General features: G+C 37.1%; 2 protein-coding genes and 2 pseudogenes across 3 annotated transcripts; 1 reads left to right on the plus strand and 3 right to left on the minus strand.

Moving 5' to 3' along the window:
• The window catches only part of LOC106338722, a 2796-nt pseudogene extending 1635 nt beyond the window's left edge, over positions 1–1161 (minus strand).
• A 422-nt stretch (positions 1162–1583) lies between these two features.
• On the minus strand, positions 1584–2803 carry LOC106338723 (annotated as a pseudogene).
• Positions 2804–3152: 349 nt separating this feature from the next.
• On the plus strand, positions 3153–6446 carry LOC106343017. Of its 2 annotated transcripts, none has more exons than XM_013782117.1 (15): positions 3153–3430; positions 3879–4001; positions 4093–4155; positions 4265–4366; positions 4455–4529; positions 4602–4720; positions 4802–4903; positions 4984–5100; positions 5182–5247; positions 5330–5396; positions 5482–5535; positions 5616–5705; positions 5793–5846; positions 5919–5960; positions 6078–6446. In XM_013782117.1, the coding sequence occupies exons 1-15, from the start codon at positions 3401–3403 to the stop codon at positions 6174–6176; spliced, it is 1203 nt and encodes a 400-aa protein (XP_013637571.1). In that variant the 5' UTR covers positions 3153–3400; the 3' UTR covers positions 6177–6446. The 2 variants fall into 2 exon arrangements, with proteins under 2 accessions (XP_013637571.1, XP_013637572.1); XM_013782118.1 differs by lacking the exon at positions 3153–3430 and adding an exon at positions 3463–3640 and having other exon boundaries at positions 6078–6294.
• LOC106343018 (haloalkane dehalogenase 2) lies at positions 6309–8535 on the minus strand. Its single transcript, XM_013782119.1, has 11 exons — positions 8312–8535; positions 8192–8246; positions 7952–8108; positions 7819–7888; positions 7598–7724; positions 7445–7512; positions 7292–7372; positions 7117–7194; positions 6896–7051; positions 6669–6821; positions 6309–6587 (listed from the first exon to the last, which is right to left on the minus strand). Exons 1-11 carry the CDS (start codon positions 8462–8464, stop codon positions 6504–6506), a joined length of 1182 nt encoding a protein of 393 aa, XP_013637573.1. The 5' UTR covers positions 8465–8535; the 3' UTR covers positions 6309–6503.
• Between the last annotated feature and the right edge of the window lie 4926 nt (positions 8536–13461).

The raw sequence follows: 13461 nt of genomic DNA on the forward strand, positions 1-13461 counted from the left end.
TGGCTTGAGGACCTTCGGTATTAAGACCAGCATTGCATCATTCATACCCGTAGTAAGAACACCTGATTCAAAGAACTCAAGCCCACACCGAGTTACCGACTCCCCCACTACTTCCCATGAATCTTGGTAAAAGACCGGTTGAAACCCATCTGGTCCTGGAGCTTTAAACTTCCCCATGGATCGCATCGAAATCTCAACATCCACTGCAGAGAACGGTTTATTGAGTATCTCCTTCTTACCCCTCGTAAGTTCAGTGAAGCCTTCTTGAGAAAGTTTTTTTGTATCCAAATTGATATCTTCCGTTGAGTACAGGCGTTTATAATAAGCTATGGCCAGCTTTTCTAACTCCTCTGACTGATCTACCCAGCGCCCCTCATCATCCTTCAGCATTTCAATTATGTTCTTCTTCCTCCGAATAATTGTATTCGTATGATAGTAATTCATATTCCTATCACCAAACACTATTTCTAGTTGCACATACACTGGTGTATGGTCTGATGCTAGAAAGGGAAGATGAGAAACTACTGCCTCCTGCCATCTTACTCGTGTCTGAGCACTACACAAGACTCTGTCCAAACGTTTAGCCACAAAGTTCCGGGTATCTTTCCCTCTTTTCCATGTGAAAGTGTTACCTCTAAAACCCATATCCACCAAAGCTAGCTCATTTATCCATTCTCCAAAAGCCAGAGAGTCCGGTGAAAGTCTACCATTGCCCCCTGACCTCTCATCCAACCGCAGTATAGTATTAAAATCTCCACCTACCAATACTGGTTCATCAATATTCTCAATTACCCGCTTCAAGTCTCCCCATAACCCACTCCTATGACTCACTGTAGGCGCAGCATAGACAACTATGAGGTGAATTACCTCACTCCCAATCTCAACACGTGCATGAATAAACTGTTCTAACGGTTCCAAGATAGTTAGAACTCCTGCATGATTCTTCCACAACAACCACATACCACCACTCTGACCAACGGCGTCCACCCGAAAAGAGTTATCAAAACCTAGACTCTGACAGATTTTCATCGCTTTATCCCCTCCCGCATGGGTCTCAAATAACGCAAGAAAATCAGTATCGAACTTCTTCAAAATGTACCGAATAGAACATCGGAAATTGGGTTTATTTGCCCCCCGGCAATTCTAGAAAATGCAATTCATCATCTTTATTACGATAAGGTCTAATTGGATTACCGGGGAACCCTGTCATGCGAGGTCCAAAATCCTTCCGCCCCCCTGCGCTTCCATCTGCGCCTCCGTCTCCCTTTGTTCCATCTCACTAATGGTACTATCCATCGGATTCTCCAACTCTTCATCTCTTAGTTGCAATGGCTTGACCGTAACTCTGGGTTCCACCACACTCTCCTTGAAGGCACCCCCAGCTCTCCCTGCCTCCAAACTTTCCACTCGCAGTCGTTTCCCCGACTCCGATAGACTGACTTCCCCTTTAGTGGGCCCAAACACCAAACCTCTAGCGGGTTTATTGTTTAAATTTTTGGGCCTTCCTCTCCTTCTACTACTTTCTTCCCAGCCCATTTCTCCTTGTTCACCATTTTCGAATCCTTTCTTATATCCACCTTCCCTCAAAAGATTAGAGTTTCTTTCCCTTGCGAAATTTCCTTGTTCTCATTTCTTTTGATGTTCATAATCTGATTCTCCTTGTTCTCGTCGCCAGACATAATCTCTTCTCTTGATTCACTTTGATCTGTATCCAGCTCTAAACTACCAAATTTGTTGGATATCGCAATGTTTGTGATTCCCCCGGTCCGCGGGATCTCTTGGACATTCATGTCTGTCTCCCCGCCGGCTTCCGCAGTCCTGCCATTCACCAGTCGAGGCAGTATCTGCGTCCCTCTTCTTGAGCTCCTCACCGGAGTAAAACCATTCTCCTGTACTATTGGTTCTTGTCTAGTGGGTGATCGCGTAGCTGACTGTGCCTCCGTCTGTATAGCTACTTCAGCCAATCTTTCCGCAATTGTTCTTGGACATCCATGAACCAAGTGTCTATAAATTCCGCACTTTGAACAGATCTCAGCTAACCCTTCGTAAGCTACAAAGTATCTCTCTCCGTTAATTAGGACTGTCCCTTTCAACGGCTTTGCAAGATTAACTTCTACACAAACTCTCGCAAACCTTGCTCTTTCAAACTTCAATGTGGTCAAGTCAACACGAACTGGTTTACCCAAACCCTTGGCAATACCCATGAGGGTCGATTGATGGTAAAAGTTCACTGGAATATTTGTCAACCTGATCCAAACCGGCGTCGTAACGATGTCATCTCTTAACGGATCGAACTCCGGCGACCAAGCTCTCACCATGAGATTACTGCCAAAAGCCCTCCATGGACCCCCTGTCAGTGCCGCCAAATATTCATCCTCCTTCTCGAAACGAACCATAAAAAATTGTCTGGGTAGGTCCATTACATACATTCCTCCTTTAGGGTTCCATAACTCTCTTAGCTTCTTTCTCAAGGCAGAGATCGGGACGTTACTTCCCAAAACCCTAACAATCATACACTGCTTCCACATCCCATTCATCGCTTCTAAAACTTCTGGCTCAATCGTAATCGATGGTTCTCCATCCTATCCATTCGGAAACTCCACTCGTAGCCTCTCAGATACAAACGCATCATCAATCAAACTCTTTGGAACTGGCATACCTCCTCCATTCGTACCCGCAACTTTGGATGCATACGAGGCCGCCACATCCGTCTCGCTCTCTCTCCCACATCCATCATGGTTGCATCACGATCTCCCGACTCCGAACCCATGCCCTCACCAATCGCGAAAATCCTAATCGTCATATCCCGCCGTTCGTTATTTCTCCTCACCAATCGCCAGAACCCTAGATTAGACGAATATCAAGTAAGTTTAATTAAACAAGAAAAGGGAAAAAATAAAAAATTACTAGTCACATCAACATTGCAATTGCAAGGAAGTGTGCGTGACAGAGGGAAAGAGGAATGCATAGCAAAAACACGTGCCCCAATAAATCTCATTGGTCAGTGATTTTCGGCGATGATGCCAACACGCATGCTTCTTCCCCTTTTGCAAGTAGAGCGCCTATTCAATTGTTAATAAAATATCACATTTTTTGTTTAAAACGTTGACTTATTGACCATCTTACCGTGTAAGTGATTGCTTCCATTCCCAGTTTTTTTCTTATTAGAAGCTGACTTTAAGGAATTAAAGTGGTACTTTACTGAAACAATACATAACCAAACTTGACGGATCGCTATTAATTTTAGTGTCTTTTTTTTTGAGCAAAAATTTTAGTGTCTTTTTAACGAAAAAGGGTATTCTAACACTATGAGTCGCATTTATTTAATTGATTTGATTTAATTAAAGAAACAGTGTTAGGCTTCCTCGTCCTCTCTAATGGCCACCACTGCTGTTGAAGGATGAACAAGAAACTCAAGACTTTGAGCTCCGTAAGCTTGTCTTTTCTATATATTGCTCTTCTTTCTTTTGCATCATCGATAGGAGTTGGTGCTTTTCTTTTCTTGTTCACGTCTTGCCATTTCAAGGTCTTCTGGACTTCCAGGGAATTGCAAAAAGAAAAGAGAGATAAAGTTGTGCTAGTTTAGTTTTATCTAGCTTGATCCAATTGAAGTTTTCGGCCAACATTGGATGATATGAAGGTTCCTTGACCATGGAATTTCAAGTCTTTTTTTGTGTAGTTAGTGCGTTTGCTTTAGTGGGTTTGTGCTTATTTGATCTATAATTCTCTCTTCCGCAGCTCTGCAATGTCAGACAGCGAAGTATGTTTATAGATGCACGATCTTCACATTGTGGCATTGTTGATAAATGAGATCATTCGCTCTTGTCATCTATGAGTTTAGTGTGTTGTTGTTGATCTTCTGTTTGTTGCTTTTTCAGGTATCACTAAATATGAACCAGAAAAGAAAGAGCTCGTCTCTTCGTCGCTTGTTCACTTTCGTGTTTTTGCTTGCCGTAATTTTCCTTATAGGGAATGCGTTTATTACGGTAGACTATAAACAAGTATAACTTTCTTCTGTAACCTCAAGACTTCACATCTTAAGCATATCTTAAATCTTGAATATAAACTGTTTTGGATATAATTCATTGACAGGGCAGTATCTCGGGATGGAGTTCGATGGTTAGACTAAATCTTGGAAAACTGAAAATGTGCAAGGTTTGTTGGTTCGTTGATATAGCTGCTACTCTAGTTTTTATGCACATAAACAAGTTTCCTTGCCTGTCTGAATATTGATGACTCTTTTCGTGTAACTTTGTTGAATTAGACACCACTTAGGCCTCTTGGAAGCGAGACGCTACCGAGAGGCATTGTTGCAAGTACATCCGACTTGGAAATGCGACCGTTATGGGGCGCAAAACGAAATAAGGTGTTTACCCGTTACCAGCTATTTCTCAAGTTTCTCTTGAGACATTTCTTACCGTACTTGAGAATCTATTTTCTGTTTTTTTGCTCAGAACCCAAAACAGAACTTATTGGCTATGGCAGTCGGAATAAAACAAAAGGAAAGTGTCAACAAGATTCTCAAGAAGGTAAACCACAGAGATTGCCTCTTGGTTATGAAACAAGTTCGATGTGATATCCACCTTCCTTTTTTGTGGCAGTTCTCATCAAGTGAGTTTGTTGTGATGCTGTTCCATTATGATGGCACCGTAGATGAATGGAAGGAGTTTGAGTGGAGTGAAACTGCTATTCATGTTTCTGTTGTAAACCAAACCAAGTGGTAACTATCTTTTCTGACTCATGAATCTGATATAATAGCATTTGGCTGTACAATTTTGTTTTTTTTTTAAATTCGTGTTAGGTGGTTTGCAAAGCGTTTCCTACACCCGGACATTGTCTCAGCATATTCTTACATATTTCTATGGGATGAAGATCTCGGTGTTGACCATTTTGATGCTAAACGGTAATATTGTTAGACAAAGAGCATTTTTTTGGTTTTTAATTTAGTAAACATGTGAAACTAAAGTATTATGTTATCATCAGGTATGTTTCAATAATTAGAGAAGAAGGGCTTGAAATATCGCAACCAGCTCTTGATCCTAATTTGTCTGAAGTGCATCATCAACTTACTTCACGAGACAGCAAATCGAGAGTACATAGGTATTTCTCTCATGTTCCAATATTATTCTATCCAAGATGATCACTTGATGTATATTATTGCAATGTCTTTATGTGTACCAGGAGAACATACAAAGTCATTGGTAAGGCTAGGTGCAACGAGAATAGCACTGGACCTCCTTGCACGGGGTAAGAACACTTACTATCTTGTCTCCTTCAGTGAAAAGCATGACCAGATAATTTAACTCATAAAAAAACTACCTACATACAGATTTGTCGAAATGATGGCTCCTGTGTTCTCCAGAGCAGCCTGGAGGTGTGCATGGCATATGATTCAGGTATTGCATTAAGTTTGATTTATTATGTCTCAGACTGTGAAGACCATCACCATCTGTATGCTTGAACCGTTTTATTCTTTTACAGAATGACTTAAACCATGGATGGGGTATAGACTTTCAGCTTGGATATTGCGCACAGGTAAATTATGACTAAGCCATGTCAATACATCCTTTGTTGTTTTTTTGTTTCTGAGAGTACTGTGTTGTTGCGTTGAATAGGGTGATCGAACTAAAAACATTGGCATTGTTGATTCCGAGTATATACTCCATCTTGGTCTTCCTACGTTAGGAGGTTCGGCTGAAAATAAGGTTTGATACTGCCTCTCTTGCCAATCCTTTAGCCTAGCCTTTATTATTTTTATTTGGAAAGTAACAATAGTTACTGCATATAAGCAGATAGATTCGGAACAACTTGATAAGACCAAGACTGAGGATAGTTCAGACAAATCGGTATGCAATTCAATTCATTTTCTTGTAATTGCTCTCTCAGTTGGATATAGTCTAATAGCTGTTGTCATGCAGAAACCATCATCAACTTCTCAAATTTCATCTGCTAGATCTGAGGTAAACTTGTAACCAGTCCGGTATTTGAAAATATGATATCAGCAGTCTCTTCTTAAGGTTCATAGACTGTTTTATATAGCTAAAAAATCTCTCTTCACAAAAATCGTTATTACATAGGTTCGGAAGCAGACTTACGCCGAACTGGAGACCTTTAAACACAGATGGAGAAATGCTGTCAAGAACGATGAGTGCTGGATAGACCGTTTCCAACCATAGAGGATTTCTTGTTTTGGACCAAATTATACAATTCATAGAAAAGCAAAAGACACGAAGAGATGACAGCTTAAGATCTTTCGATGCTGTTAACCAATTAATGGAGGTATACATAGAATTTTCCAATACTGGAGATTCTACTTTGATGATTCTTCTATCTCTCGATTTATAGAGCCTCAAAGTTTAGCACAAAAATCTTACTAATGACTTATATATGTACCACTGGAAATACACAAGGTTGTGAAATAAAACTTGAGTTTTTTCTTTTAACAAATGGGGTTGTCCATGACATCTTTGTGTTTTCTCTATCTTCTTGCGGAGTCGCCCTAGTTAGATAAGAGCAGATTTGCTTATGATTCTTGAGATTAGTCCCCCAATCTCTTCTCCGCAATCCTCTTGTACATGATGACCAGCCTAATAATAAGATCAAAACCGGTTAATGTTAGCTTTGCTGTTTATTAGGGTCTCATGGGTGCAAAAGGAAATAGTCTGTACCATTGGAAGTTCAACGAGATCATGTCCTGAACTCTTGCAGAACTCTTCAACTCCTTGATAGCTCAGCCACTTGTCTCGCTGTCCCCAGCACACGGTGGTCGGGATTTTCCAGTCTTTATCCATCAGTGAGGTCCTCATTTCTTCTGTATAGCCCTGTCAGGGAAAATCCATATGAATATTCCAATCTTACTCTAGATATTCATCAAACCTTGGTTTTGGTAAGGAACCTTAAGCTCCTTCTTCATGGCCCTGCTGATGGCGTTAAGTGCAAAACCAGAAGAACCTGAGGTCAGATAAGGTCTTCGGTAAACCATCGCATCATCTTCTTTCATTTTGTAAGGACCACAGCTCGTCAAAGGCTTGTCACTTGCTCTCAGAGGATCCTATTGGTTTTAGATAAGCCTTCATATGAGCAAACAGTTAAGAAGCAACTTTGATGGAAACAAACCTGAGAGAAAATCTCCCCGAGCAAAAAGTTGCTGAATACAGACAAGGTTGATGGAAGTTTAGCATGTTCGGGAGTGAGCTGCAACCGCAACAAACACAGTCTCTAAGTAAAGTCAGTTTGAAAGAAGAGAAGAAAATGGTACGTTTCAATTTTTTGTTTAAAATCCCTTCCTTACAGGAGGATTCAAGAGTATGAGATTCTTGATCTTCTCTGGTCGGTTTCTTGCGCATTTAACCGCAGCAGTTGAGAAGTATCCCTGATTAAAAATGAGAAGTTAACACTGAACATACCTGTAATATTGCTCCGTTAGTTAAGTGAGGATACTTACCTGCACAACCAGTGAGACCTGAGTAGTAGTAACTTCATCAATGAATGATTCAAGCGACGAAACATACTCTGCAAAGCCGCAGATCATTGTGATACAATCTTGTAAATTTATCAAGAAAAAGTCTGTTCACAACAACTGGGGACAAGATGTTACCGTCTAATGTATAGTTGAATCCATATCCAGCCTGAGGCTTGTCAGAAAATCCAAATCCTAGCCAATCGAAGGCAATGGCGCGGTAGTTCTTTGACAGGGCGGGAAGAGCTTTCCGGTAAGAGTAAGACTAGTCACAATAAAAAAAAATGCTCAAAATCTGAAACTTATTCAAGATAACAAGATGGGATGTGTTTCAAGTCAAGTGATATTAATTTACTTACCTGGGATGGGAATCCATGGATGAGTATAACAGGAGGACTGTCTACCTTCCCAGATTCCACACAAAACCACCTATGGATACCAAAAATCATAAGTCCTAATGTAAGATAAGAGATGAGAAGTTTGTAATCCTACCTGAAAACATCTTTTGAAGCTTGAGAGCTAGATCCCATTGTTAGTCCGAAAATGGGATCTTTGGCTTCTTCACCAGATCCCCCAACTCTGTGAGCTTTAACCCATTTGCCTTGCTTTAACCATTCATCTGATGGACTCGGTTGATCCGAATACTTCCCTGCCATGAAGAAACCACAATTATTTCTTCTTTTCCTACTAAACCAAGAAGAAGAAGATGATGATTAAAAGAATGGTAAAAACCTCCACTGAATGAGAATCCATCTCCAGCAGACACAGGAGCATCAATAAGATAGTCCTGTTAAGAAACGAGTTAATTATTGCTCAATGTTTTATCTTTCAGTAAACTGACTTCGAGCATACATCTTTGTTATTGGACTTGCAGATGAATCCGGGATGTTTTGCAGGAGAATATCTGGTGAAGTGATATGAAGCAGGTGATGCAGAGGCCGATGTAAGAGATGATCGGAGCTGATGAGTGTGCAAAAAGTTAGGGTTCTGAATATGAACAGCCATTATATTTTTCTTCTGATATGTGAGAGAGAGAGAGAGAGAGAGTGAATGGTTGTTGGTTTAAACCGTTGCTTCGAGGGTGAGATAAGCTTTATGTGGTTGACTGGCTTTCCCCAGTTTCGCCGTGACGGAGACATCAATATTATTTTCCTTCCGTCTCTTACGAGTATAACTTTTTTTTTTGTGAAACAAGAAAAAAAGGAATATAATTGTTTTATAAAAATTTAAAGTGAAAATCTCATTGATTTATATTATTTTAAAAATTTTAGCTTCGTCAATTTAAGAATTCTCAAATTAATCATTTGTAGCTATTTATTTTTTCTGACTGAATATCAAAAATTTATTTGTTTGATTTTAATTTACTAGAAATGTGCATTTTAAACGCTTAACTTTTAGGGTTTATTTGCCAAATATCCAAAACAAAAATTGAAATTAGATTTGTAGAGAGATAGTAGAAAGAGATAGGAAGAGAAAGAAGGAGAGAGTGTAAGATTTTAATTATTTAGTGAATTATAGTTTTTTTGAAGGTTATATGGCCTAATTTCCCTAATTTTTACTATGTAATACACCAAACTATAAAAAGTTTTATCAAACGGACAATGTTGAGATTTATTATTCTAAATAGATGTTTGTCTCCCTACATTTTCATATTTTGTACCGAAACATTTATTTAAAAGATATGCAAAGTAGTGTGTAGCCAAATGCTATCATGTTTAAATTTGCCAAGAGCATATCCACCTATACAGTGCAGATAATTGTTTACTTTTGTTAAGCTACAAAAAGATGTTAAGCTGTAAGAGTGATTCGCATGAAAAATCTATTACAATAAAAGAGAGTTACCTCTCTCTACATGTCACCACGTCATCAGGAAATATAAGACGTTTTTGGACACTTGGCACTTCACCAAACCAGCCCGCGTCTGATTTGATTTTGTATAATCCGGTTTTTCTCATGCCTCTATCCTGGACTGGGCCATTATTACAACTTTTCCTTGGGCCTTTAAAAACACTATGACAAGCTCACTAGAATTTTATGTTTCTTCTTCTTCTTTGCGGTTGCGACAGTGGACAATTTTTTTTCAGAACTAAAGGGACGTTCCAATCTCTCCCGTAACGTATCAATACTTCATTAATCTGTTCTTAACTCTGAGGTTTTGCGTGATTAGCCAACTCCTCCCACTGGAAAGCATTCAATCGACATCTTTAATCTAACTTTAAGATGATATCGTTTATTTTTCTTCGTGACCTTTGTGATTTCTCCATCTTCTTCCACTCACTTCATCTGTTATTGACATCATAATTCCTCTTCAACCCCCATTCTCTCTATAGAAAGCCAGATGCAAGTGAAAGAAAACCTAACAAACTAGGGAATAAAGATTCACCGAATGAGCACTACAAAAACTTGGCTTCAAGCGATCTCAGGGATCAAAACCGGAAAACAAAATAGCATAGCTATTTCGAGAAAAGATTGTGTCTCTCTCCCTTGTCCATGGTCAAATTGGTCCTCCAAAAGTCGAATCGTTAGTTTGTCTTTGCTTCCTATTTTCAACTCGAGTCCTCGATTTTCAAATAACTACAGGTGTGACTAGTAGATTTTAGAGTAACTAGGAGAAATAAAAGTGGAGGAACTAAGAGGAAAAGTAGCAGAGCAAAACATAAAGAAAATAAAATGAAATCAGGTGTAACTTACTTTCCACTTCATAAACAGTGAGGTAATAAAGTGTACTATATACCACCAGTTAAACAGTGGGGAGCGTAAGGGAGATGGAAATTAATTTTACCTGATTGGCAAACATATAAGTTGAACAGAGAGTAAAAATATTATCGCTAAACAATTCTCGCTGGAAAAAATTATCGCTGGAAGTGCTTTCCAGTCAGACACTACATATATTCTGCTCTGTTTTTTATTTCTTGCAGGAAGGATATTCGTCTTACCCATTAGGTAAATAGAAAACCCATATTAGCTTTGTTTTAATTATGTATTACCTTTCCTACCAATGAATTTATGCTAATTGAATATGTTAATTAGCTTTTGAACTCCATGTTTCAGCTTTTGAACTCCATGTCACAGATGTTTTCTTCTACTGATAGAAAGTGATTTGGAGGCGTGTAACATGTGAGTCAGTCTCCACGTCAATCTAACCGTAGCAATGAGCCGACATGAGCCTCAAATGCTCTTGCTCTTTTTATATAATCTGTTTCTATATATGCAGAAGAAATATTTTTAAAAAATTAGTTAGCTTTCTCCTGCCTAAATTTATATTAAGCATTGTATTCTTATGGGTTTGGAAGGCTGACAATCACACACTTAATGAATTCTGCAGGTATTCTTATGGGTGTGCAGTACTTCCTTCGACGTGCAAAGATTACGGGAAAGAAAATCACGGCTTGTCTTATCTTTGCAAGCCCTATGGACGCAACACTCCGGCAGCGGCGTTCAGACTGAGGTTAGCTCTTGAGCTTGGGATTCATTGCTTGAACGTAATTTTTATAGTCTTGAGTTGGGTGTTTTGTGTTTATAACCAGCTCCAGTTATGGTAATTGTGAAAGTGCATTGCTTTAGTGTTGTTTTCTGCCGTCTACATGCCTTACTTACATCTTACATAATCTTTTTTTCAAGGACAATGATAAACGTGGTGAAGATCTTTTGTTGGCTGCATTACTCTGCAAACTCATACATGGTTGGTTAGTAATCGAGCCTGCATATTTGTCTTTTTTTTTTTGCTATTATTGTTCTCAAACAACTAATATTGTTTAGATGTAACCATGTTTTGGTTTGCACCAGATAGCGATATGCTTTGTAGTTGATGGTTGGAATCAGAATAATACAGTTTCCTACCTGTTCTCAAGAAGCAATTCTCTTGCGGCATGTACTTCACTACTCTCTTTCTTTCTTATGTTGATAATTTTGAATTCTTTTACTAATTTGTTTTAGTTGTATTGCAGGTTATTTCAGAGTTTTCAACCTTTCCATGTTTGTACCATCCATGTAAATATACTTTCTTGGATTGAAAAACCAACTTCTCTTTTACAAAAAAAAAAAAAAAAAAACAAGTTCTTAATATACCATGATGTTCATGGTAACATTACATGGTTCATGGTAACATTACATGGATCATGGTAAGTATTCAATCTTTCCATGTTTGATGCTAAATTATATTTCTTAAACACAACAAGGAAATATAAATGATCCTAAACAAATATCTATTCTATTGTATAATTAAATAAATTTTAAAAATATTTTTCAATGCAAACTGTAGAAATTAAAAATATATTTTGAAGGAGATTATATGTTTGATTATTTCAAATTATGAACTTATTTTACCAAATTTGAAATTATATTATTATGTAATAAGAAATTTATAACAAATAAAAATTTATAAAAAATCTTTATATATTAACAATGGCAAATAAAAAATTGAATAAAATTATAAAATTACATTATATATAGCATTAAAATGCAAATAATATATTTAATTTTTTTTAGGATTATATCAAAGTTATACATTTATAACATAGGAAGGAAAAAAGTAATCGACAATAAAAAAAAAGGAAAAGGTTATAGTCTTTGCTAGATTTAGAAACATACATTTGCTTTTTCCCCAAAAAAAACAGTTCCTATACTTTTGACTTTTGACAACAAGATACTTGAATTACTAATTAGTAATGATCCATTTGATATTGACATACTATATTGACCCATTTATAAGATGTATATTGTTTTAATTTATAAGAACATCTATATATCATGTAAATCCCAATTTAAATTTATATATGTTTGAATTAAATTACATAAAAACTTATGTTCAAATAATATACCTTCAAATCTAACATATTAAAAACAAAAATAAAATTTTATTTAATATTCAATCATTTATTTTGTCATTTCTATAAATATCTTATATTAAATGCTTAAATATTAGTGGATATGAATATTTTTTAAATTGTCATAAAATTCAAAACAAAAATACTAAATAATTATTATTTCTTACTACTACTTATAACTTAAATTGAAATTAGATCCATTTATTAGTTTTAATAATAGATAAGGATATATAAAATAATTATCATTTTTTTTTAACTTTGCATATATTAGTTTGTCAAATAATAAACACAATCCAAAATATATATATAATAAGAAGCAACAAATACATGTGAGTTTAAAATACTTAATTGAATAAAATAAACAAACTATAAAATCTAGGTGTTTGAAAATAATATAAATAATTAAATATATATACACATAAAATTAAAACAAACACCAGTACGGTCGTACGGAACAAGCTCTAGTTTGTATTAAAATGTAATTTTCTTTTTGTGTTCAATGAATTTTGTTTCCATCAAATTGCTTATCTATTACTCAACCAATGTAATAAAATTCCCATTGAAAATTTGATAGACCATGGATTTTACCCATTTTTAGCCATGGTCTATAAGTGCTTTAATATATATTTATTACTATATAGAGTTTATTTAGAGTATTTACAGGTTCAGAGACAATTTGGAGGAATGTGATGATTTTGGTGTCTTTTGGAGCCTTTTGAGTGTAAACCTGCACAGACGCGTCAGATGTCTAGCTATGGATGGAGACCTTCCGACCGTTAGATTGAGCTCATTTTTTGGCACAAGATAGATCTTTGAGTAGCTTTCCAATGCCACCGGTTTGAGGTCAATCAGCATCATGTAGCAGAAGTTATGCTTATTTTACTGAAGAGTGGTCAGTCTGCCTCGCAAGAGGAAGCTGTCGAGGAGATGAAGGACTGTCGATCGATATCACAGCATTGGTGTCGATCGACAGTGATGCCAGAATATGGGCTGAGCATATTTTATGACCGACTGAAGCCCAGAAGTAACCCCAAATTACCAGAATACCCTTGGACGACCAGAAACCCTATTTATGTTATTTATAAGGCATTGTTGACGGCTACACGCTATCTAAGCTTTCTTTTATTCTTGTTCTAGGTTAGGAGAGAAGAGAGGAACTCCTTCAGAGTCCTCTTG

This window comes from Brassica oleracea, chromosome C4 (genome assembly GCF_000695525.1).
Source record: "Brassica oleracea var. oleracea cultivar TO1000 chromosome C4, BOL, whole genome shotgun sequence".
Taxonomy (NCBI): Eukaryota; Viridiplantae; Streptophyta; class Magnoliopsida; order Brassicales; family Brassicaceae; genus Brassica; species Brassica oleracea.

Bases quoted from the DNA above. Each gene is read 5' to 3' on its own strand.
- LOC106343017 (XM_013782117.1), top strand. From the start codon at position 3,401: ATGAACAAGAAACTCAAGACTTTGAGCTCC. The intron at 4,367-4,454 runs GTGTTTACCCGT...TTTTTTGCTCAG, and splicing joins GGGGCGCAAAACGAAATAAG to AACCCAAAACAGAACTTATT. The intron at 4,904-4,983 runs GTAATATTGTTA...TGTTATCATCAG, and splicing joins GACCATTTTGATGCTAAACG to GTATGTTTCAATAATTAGAG.
- LOC106343018 (XM_013782119.1), bottom strand. From the start codon at position 8,464: ATGGCTGTTCATATTCAGAACCCTAACTTTTTGCACACTCATCAGCTC. The intron at 8,247-8,311 runs GTATGCTCGAAG...GTTTCTTAACAG, and splicing joins GCAAGTCCAATAACAAAGAT to GACTATCTTATTGATGCTCC. The intron at 7,889-7,951 runs GTAGGATTACAA...TGGTATCCATAG, and splicing joins GCTTCAAAAGATGTTTTCAG to GTGGTTTTGTGTGGAATCTG.